This window comes from Pyrus communis, chromosome 11, assembly GCF_041283825.1.
Source record: "Pyrus communis isolate YQ-2024b chromosome 11, ASM4128382v1, whole genome shotgun sequence".
NCBI lineage: Eukaryota > Viridiplantae > Streptophyta > Magnoliopsida > Rosales > Rosaceae > Pyrus > Pyrus communis.
Window position 1 is genome coordinate 11,075,367 of NC_142575.1, and position 8,417 is coordinate 11,083,783.

Below are 8,417 nucleotides of genomic sequence, written 5' to 3' on the forward strand. Positions count from 1 at the left end.
ATTGATTGAAAATTTGAAGGAAAAAAATAAATCCCAACTAATTATATTATAATACTTGATGTACCAGATTGTGTTTCTAGCATACTGAAAAATTCTATTTGATTTCGTGTCAAACACACGGTCCGACACACTAATTTTCATAATACAATTGATTGAAAACTTGAAAAGAAAAAAAAATTCTAACTTATTATATTATAATACTTGATGTACCAAATCGTATTCCCAGCCTATTGAAAAATTTATCGTGTTTTATATTGACAGCATGACAAGATTGAATAATTCACCCTCCAAGTTGTAGTTAAATAGAACCAAGGTGAAACTTTGACTTGATTTTTTACAAGGATTTTTGACTTCATCTGTATATCTGTATATATAAAGACCATTCACTGTCATCAGAAAGAATTTAATCATCCCTGGCTTTCACATGACAATAGGGTAAAGGTTAAAACTGTACAGAAATATATATATAGACACACACACACACACACTATTATTAAGAAAATCCTTGTCAACTTTTTTTTCTTTTATTTATTTATTTTACTCTTATTTTTGATACACACCATTTACAAAAGGAGTGCAAAATAGTAATTTTGTATCTTTTAACAAAATAATAATCATATCCTTATTTTTTCTATTTTACTTTTTTTTGTTTTTTTGAAATAATGACAATCATATTTTTTTTAATTTTACCCTCATTTTTAACACATAATATTTACATAAAAAGAACAAAACAATAATTATGTAATATTAAAAAAAATGTACTTATTAAAAATTGTTCACACACACAAAAAGTATGTGTTCCTTGCTAGCATAAAATAATACAAACATGGCAACAGCCAACCAAACCGATGGAAAAGCAGAGAGATAGACTCGTCCCGTTGAAGCCGAAGCAGCCACTGTTCTTTTTTCTCCGGTAATAAATTGTGGCTTTTTTTTCCTCTTCTCTTTGAAGCATTTTGTCAAACACTTTACACGCAGTCGTAAATACAACATATATACAGACGCATGTATGCTTGCACGCAGTGTGTGTCGCCAAACTCTCTGCAAATGCATTAAATGCGGGCGTCCTTTTCCACTTCCTCCATTTTTGATCAGCTTCTTCTCTTTGTTTCTTTCTGTCTCTGTTTTCTTGTCTCGTTGTCTCTCCCCATTCTTATATACCAAATTCAGATTCCTGATTGGTTTCAAAGGTTCCAACTCTCTTACACTACCTCTTCGATCCGATTTACTCTACCATTCAAAAACCCACAATTTTTTTTTTTTTTTTTCTGCGGTTTTCTCACTGATCTGAGCAGCAAATCCGCCATTGAAGCTCGGGGAACTGGGTTTAAGATTTAAATTTTTTCAGAAAACGAAGGAAGTAATGGAGGGTAGGATGAAGAAGTACAGCCAAGTGAGTCCGGAAAGGGCGAAAGTGTGGACTGAGAAGTCGCCCAAGTACCACCAGAACCGCAAAGTTCCTGTGGTTTACTATCTCTCTCGAAATCGGCAGCTTGAACACCCCCATTTCATGGAGGTTCCTGTAACCTCTCCTCAAGGGCTCTACCTCAGAGGTATTCAAAGTTCAAATTGTAAAAAATGAATTTCTGGGGTTTTTCTTGGTGGGGTATTTTGATTTTCTGAATTTGCCGAGACTTATTTGTGAATTTTAATTTTGTTTGGTTGCAGATGTGATTAATAGGCTTAATGCTCTGAGGGGCAGAGGCATGGCTTCCATGTATTCATGGTCTTCTAAGAGGTGAATTTCTAGTCGTTTTTTTTTTTTTTAATCCCAAGTTTTTGAAAATGGTATCTTTTAAGGCAGTTTTGTAATTACTTTGGTTTGGTTGAATGAGTGCAGAAGCTATAAGGGTGGATATGTTTGGCATGATCTCTCTGAAGATGATCTGATTCCTCCGGCCCATGGAAATGAGTACGTACTCAAAGGTTCTGAGCTTTTTGAAGAATCGAATTCAGGTAAATGCGGTACGTGATTCAATTTCTCATTGTTTGGTTACTAGGAATTGTAGTGAATGATTTCAAACTTGTCATTTAATTGCACTCAGAAAATATAAGTGCTTATTCAGTATTCACCATAATTTTCGATTCCATGGATAAGAAATTTAAGATCCTACATGTGGATAATTTGTTTATTCATCTGTTGTTTCTGTCCAGGTCGGTTTAGCCCGTTGGCAGAAATAAAAATCCAGAGCTTGAAACAATTACCGGAACCTGCATCTTCTAGAAGCCAAGATGATTCTTCATCGTCGTCAAGTTTGAATGGGAAGGAAACAAAGCATTCTCAAGAAGATGAGCTCTCTCCTCCGGTTCAACGTCTCGAAGGCTCTTCCAGTGCATCTCCAGAGTCTACGGTTGGAAAGAATTCTTCGTGGGGCGGTTCACTGAGCTTGACAGAGTACAAGGTTTACAAGAGTGATGGTTTGGCTGATGCTTCTACGCAGACTGAAGAAAATGGGAACAAACCTAAAGCATCAGAAACTTGTACAAGGGGTGTTTCCACAGATGATGGGTCGTTGGAACCGGATTGCAGTTATTATCATAATCGAGTGCTGTGTGTGAAAGAGAACTCTGAGATTTGCAGTGATTCAGTTTCCCCTCCTCGGTTTTCCCCCAGCCCATCTTCATCAGGTGGGAAGACTGAAACTTTGGAATCCCTTATTAGGGCTGATGTTAGTAAACTCAATAGTTTTAGAATAGTTGAAGGGGAAGACGTACGGATGCAAAACAATCCAAGGGTTAAGGCTACTAATGTACTTATGCAACTCATCTCGTGTGGTTCAATATCAGTGAAGGATCACAGTTTTGGTCTTATTCCAACCTACAAGGCCCAGTTTTCCCATTCCAATTTTCGCTCCCCATTATTCTCCACTAAAGTAATGCTGGGAGAGCTGGACTGCCTCTCAGAGAATCCAAGGCTAATGGGTTTGAGATTGGAAGATAAAGAATATTTTAGTGGGAGCTTGATTGAGACTAAAATGCTCAAGGAGGAAGATGGATGTACAGCTTTAAAACGATCGTCCTCATACAATGCTGACAGGTTAGCCTAGTCATAAAATTATCTTTCATTTCTTTTAGAAGTTTACACACCTTTTGTTTTAAACCATGAGTATTTTAGGGTTATCTCCCAACATGTAGTAGTAAGATTGGAGTAAATTTAGTCAAAATCATACTTAGGATGGTAAAAATTGAGGTGCAGGGCTGTTTATTAGGGAACTTATACAGTTTACTTTGATGGTGAAAGCCAGGGATTCAACCAGAGTTAGGAAGTTTCTTACTACCTACCAGAATGTCAATTCTTAAATCTGATGATTCAATTATAGAATTTGAATGCTTTAAGATGGGACCATACGTATGAAGATCCACAAATCTAGGGCCGTCAAACCTGCCAAATTGTGTTCTAAGTTGATCTACTTGAGCTTGGGTCCCTTGGATGCTGCTTCATTCTTGTCTATGCAAGTGAATTTTTAACTCAAAGGTTTGGTACATGACACAAACAAGAGAGCACAAATTTGATGCAAGTGCTTTATCAAAAGTTATGATTGGTTGCTTCTCACTTCTGAACTTCTAAGTTAGGCCTGTTCAAGCAACGGGAAACCTTGAAGTAACAAGTTTAAGTTGGCTTCGGTTTATTAGGGTAGACAGGAAATCTTTGTTTTTTGTCAAGTGAAGAGTTTAGCTGTGGTAACTTTATAAATGTGTAGTTTTATGACTTTTGTAATCCTCTATGTTTTAAATAATTTTCCCCTTGTCTCTGGATATAGGTTAATCACATTGAATTTGTGCTCTCTTGCTATTGTGATATATTTTGGTTTCTCTTCTTTATGATGAATGTGCTTCTACTGAAATTTTAATTAATCATAAAACCTAAACCTGTTAGATCAGATGTTAGCATCACAGTTTGATGCTAAAATAAAAAATTATGTCAAATCATGAGTTTTTCTTTGATCGGAACAAGTAATGAAGCAGATTCACTTCTTTCTTTTGATAAAATGATCCGATTCATTTCTGATGCTAGCTGAAACAAATTCAAGGGGCTACATGTCCCAGGTCCACCTAGTTGCCATCTTTCGGAGTTCCTCTTATTTGGGGATAAGTTTGTCCGAGTATTCTGGAGTTTTTGTTATAAAAGTTGTGTGGGTAATAAGAGAGGATTAGCCTCTTTGGAATTTGTTGATTGAGAATTATTTGTATCTGTTTGGAAGGGTGGTCATTGGTTAAATGGCAACTGTCCATATTTCCGATAGCATCGTACGTGCAGTTGTAACTATTTTATGGTTCAAATGCTAAACTGATCAACTTGCAGGAGTTGTAAGAAGGTGGATTCAGTAGAGGACAAAGAGGAGTCTACATCAGGACGTTCGAAATGCATTCCAAGATCAATCAAAGCTTCGCTGAACAAGCATCCACGAAGTGAATCTATGAGATTCCCCATTTCCAATAAGCCAAGGAACTCCTCAGATGTAGTTGATGGTGCACATATCAATACCCATAGCGTATCCAATGGATGTAGCAAAAGAATCACAGACCCTTCATCTCTTAAAAAGCAATCGAAAAGGTTAGATTCGTTTAGAGAAGAGAAGGAGAAGGAGAAGGTGATCAAAATCGAAGAAAGTTGAGTGCCGAGTCCTCCCCATTTTCACCTTTTTCAAATTTATTACTGTAATCCAGTTTTGTTCTTGTCAATGTTGGTTGACATTTTGTTTGTTTTCCTCCAAAACAGGCTTGCTTCAGGAGCTCGGGTTATAATCCAATCCAGAGCACCTTTCGATACCACTGCGGTTGGCAGTTCGTAGACACCAGCGCTGAAGATAAAAGCAAGGGGTAATTTTTCAGGTGGTTTGAAGTTCAAATGATGTAAACTTATTGGCGGGTAAGGCAAAAAGTAATTTTTTGTATATCTGAAAAGTAAAAAGAAAGGAGCAAATCACTTATTTGCAAAGGGGATGGTCCTGGTTGGTGGACCTACTCCGTTTCCTGAGATATGGAGTTGGATTTTTGGGTGGGGTTGTTCAAATGGGTTTTCTTTTCCTCTTTTTATGTAACTAGGGTTTCAAAATCTTCCTTTTTACTGCAATGCTTTAATTTTAGAACAGTTCCTCTAGCAGCAGCATGGTTTAGGTGCTGCCTGCCTGCTATTACCAAAGATGTGTTTCAATCTCTCTCTCTCTCTCTCTCTCTCTCTCTATTTGGGAAATTACACCCGTGGATGATGCTAATCTACACAACCATTTTTATTTCTCATATACCCTTCTTAATTTTCGACTATCAGAATTGAAGAAGATCAAATGACATTAATTAACAAGTGGAGAAAAATGTGTGTAGATGGGCACCACTCATTTTGGTGAAATCTACAATGCATCAATGTATCGCACACTCTGCGGGGCCTGAGTCGATTCAACCTATCAGACATGATTGTTTCATCTAAACATTCAAATTCAGTCATTTAGCTTGAGCACTGTATTGTATTAAGAGTGCAACTTACATGAAACGAGTTTACTGTACTTGTGTGAAAACGAGTTTACCATACTAATTGAGTTTCAACATCTCATTGGATTCCTTGTGTCTGTTGTAAAGTGGTTGACTCTTGGGCAAAAGGTACTTTTGACTCTCATTTCTTAAATAAAAAATGTCCTTCGAAAGCTCAAAAGCAACTTTGGGGTTTGGTGGTAGCAACTTGCCTTTCCTCTTGTTGACAAACTAGATCTCTTCTTTTGGGACAAAGTAGCTTTCCAGAAAATGTGGTATGGGCTGTAAAAGAAAAGTACTAAATCTGGTCACATTCGAGACTCTCCGAATTCTCTATGCGAATATAAACATCGTATCACATGTTATATTGACATATTAGTTCCAAATATCAACACATATTGGTAATAGCGGCTTTTAGATCGAGGTCCAAAAACATGGATGATTTTTAAGAATGAGTCTAATTACCTAATTATATGTATTTATTTTTTTAATGCTCATTTTATATTTTCTAAAAATATTAAAAATCAATTAAAATCTTCTAATATTATGAATTTTCAACCCCAAAAAATATAATTAATATCTTATAACAAAAAAAAAATATATTGAAATAAATCTATCTGCAAATCATTCTACCCTAACTCAAGTAACAAATATATGAATGTATATCATACCTATAAGTAAGATATGAAATTTAGCTAAAAGGTAGAAAAAACATAATATATCTACAAGCAAGACACATGAATTGTACTTGATTATAAAAAAAAAATTTGTCATATAGGTAGATAAATATAATTAACCTGTGATATAGGTTGATTATAAAAATAAAAAATATAATCTATAAATGGGGTTTAAAACGAGATAAAGAACAAAAAAAGAACAAAAAAAATAAATAATCAAAGAGATAATTAGGAAGAAATTTGATTTTTATAATAAGTCTTATCATTTAAGAGATAATTATTGATAATAAAATAATAAGATTTAAGGAATTGAACTTATTTTAATAAATTGGACTATTCCTACTATTGGCTCAAAAAATTAGACCTATATTAAGTTTCCTGTTGATAAAATTAGCTTGAAATTGTCGAGTCCCCATATCTATATGCTGGTTTGCATCATATTATCGCTATGGTGTCGATTTTTGATACCAATACGCCAATAATACGACGTTGATATCTGAATGCAATATTGAGGTTTCCATCGCTCAAGTCGCTCTATGTATTCAGTCCGGGTCATGTGCATCGTATGGTGGTTATACATGTAAATAGTAGGATCCGTGGGAATAAATGAAGTGTAATGTATATAGGGACTTCTCCTTGAAATGTCAAGGCAGTGGAAGCCGTGAGGGATCGGATTGCGAATAATGTTTGGTTTTTTCTCTTTATACACAAGTGCAGGGTTATTTTATTTTATTTATTTATTTTGTTTTGTTACTCTTAGGCCGACAAGGTTGGATTTATAAGATTTTTTTAGTCAACATGGTTTTTAAGATCAGCATAATTCTTTATTTTGGTTTTTAAGATTTAAAATCGATAAAAGTGATCTTAAATTTGTCTACCATTAATCATTTTAGTATTTTCGTAAAAAAATTCCACTAAATAAGAATAAAATAAAATAAATACCTTCAATTTTTGTCTAATTATTTTGCCTATTGTTTATTAAATTGAAGGTATTTTGTTGTTTTGATCCCTATTTAACATAATTTTTTTTCTAAAAAATCAAAATAAGTGACGATAGACAAGAATTACTTCTATCAGTTTCATATCTTATAAACCAAAATTAAGAAATATGCTAATTTAAAAAATTAGTTTAACTAAAAGCCGATTTATAATAAAAGTGACTGTTGCGTGAGTCGGTCCTACCAGTGAACTGTCCCAGTGTTTTGCATGTAAGGGTGGTGGAGACTGGACTGGAGATGGACTGATTGGATGGATTGGACTGGAGAGTATTTGCGTTGCGTATCAAGTAGTAAAGTCGTTTCTCACGGCAGTGACTACATATAATGTGACAACACGTGTTGGATCTTAATTTGTGTTTAAGTAGAGAGCCTGGGCTGTCCCGTCAAGATTTTTTATACCATGCACAACAAAATCACACAATAATTTGCTCGAATCTAATGCTTATTGCAAGTGATAGATTGCTGGTTTACGACGATATTCTTTTTAACTCATTGCATTTGAAATTTAAACTGTTGCTCTCATATTTAATGTAAAATATTGATTGTATTAAGAAAATATAATAATCTTAGAACGTTTCTTATTCAATGGGGCCTCCTTATTCAATTGGGCAATTTTGTTGTATATTAGAGAAAGTGTCATTCTCAGTCAGTGCTTTAGAAAGATACACTAAAATTTCTATAAATAAATAGTTTTGAGACTAAGAAAGATAATTATTTGAGAGAGATTTTTTTTGTCACATCACGGCCCAGACTCCTACTACATTTCGGACTCGACTTTACCGTAACATAATATTGTACGTTTTGAGCCCTGACCATGCCTCCACGGTTTTATTTCCAGAGGTATGGATCTTGTAAATCTTATATGTATATTTCTATTTCTACCTAGCACGAGGTCTTTTAAGAGCTCACTGGTTTCAGGTTCCATCGGAACTCCGAAGTTAAGCGAGTTCGCGTGAGAGCAATCCCAGGATAGGTGACCCACTGAGAAGTTCTTGTGTAAGTTCCTAGAAACAAAACCGTGAGGGCATGGTTAGGGCCCAAAACAGACAATATCGTGCTATGGTGGAGTCGAGCCTAGGATGTGGTGGGGGCCTTGGCCGGAATGTGACATATATATATTTTTTTTTGACAGACGATATAACTTATACTAAGGGGAGGAGAGTGCATAACCTCACAATAGATTAGCAATAATGAGGTTCAAATTCATCTTGGAGGAGAGTGCATAACCTCACAAGAGATTAGCAATAATGAGGTTCAAATTCATCTTTGGTGGTAA

At 35.2% G+C, this 8,417-nt stretch overlaps 1 protein-coding gene across 8 annotated transcripts; it reads left to right on the forward strand.

The window, feature by feature from the left end:
* The first annotated feature begins 813 nt into the window (after nucleotides 1–813).
* Nucleotides 814–5,559, forward strand: LOC137743293 (UPSTREAM OF FLC protein (DUF966)). 8 transcript variants are annotated; one of them, XR_015953548.1, is made up of 8 exons: nucleotides 814–913; nucleotides 1,349–1,553; nucleotides 1,669–1,738; nucleotides 1,841–1,965; nucleotides 2,155–3,037; nucleotides 4,304–4,611; nucleotides 4,721–4,870; nucleotides 5,270–5,404. XR_015953548.1 is itself a non-coding variant. In XM_088680173.1 (7 exons), the coding sequence occupies exons 2-6, from the start codon at nucleotides 1,364–1,366 to the stop codon at nucleotides 4,614–4,616; spliced, it is 1,572 nt and encodes a 523-aa protein (XP_088536299.1). In that variant the 5' UTR covers nucleotides 814–913; nucleotides 1,349–1,363; the 3' UTR covers nucleotides 4,721–5,157. The 8 variants fall into 8 exon arrangements, 5 of the variants coding, with proteins under 5 accessions (XP_088536299.1, XP_088536295.1, XP_088536297.1 ...); XM_088680173.1 differs by lacking the exon at nucleotides 5,270–5,404 and having other exon boundaries at nucleotides 1,841–1,956; nucleotides 4,304–4,616; nucleotides 4,721–5,157; XR_015953547.1 differs by lacking the exon at nucleotides 814–913 and having other exon boundaries at nucleotides 1,027–1,553; nucleotides 5,323–5,556.
* The last annotated feature ends 2,858 nt before the right edge of the window (nucleotides 5,560–8,417 follow it).

Bases quoted from the DNA above. Each gene is read 5' to 3' on its own strand.
- LOC137743293 (XM_088680169.1), top strand. From the start codon at position 1,364: ATGGAGGGTAGGATGAAGAAGTACAGCCAAGTGAGTCCGGAAAGGGCG. The intron at 1,554-1,668 runs GTATTCAAAGTT...GTTTGGTTGCAG, and splicing joins TCAAGGGCTCTACCTCAGAG to ATGTGATTAATAGGCTTAAT. The intron at 3,038-4,303 runs GTTAGCCTAGTC...ATCAACTTGCAG, and splicing joins TCCTCATACAATGCTGACAG to GAGTTGTAAGAAGGTGGATT.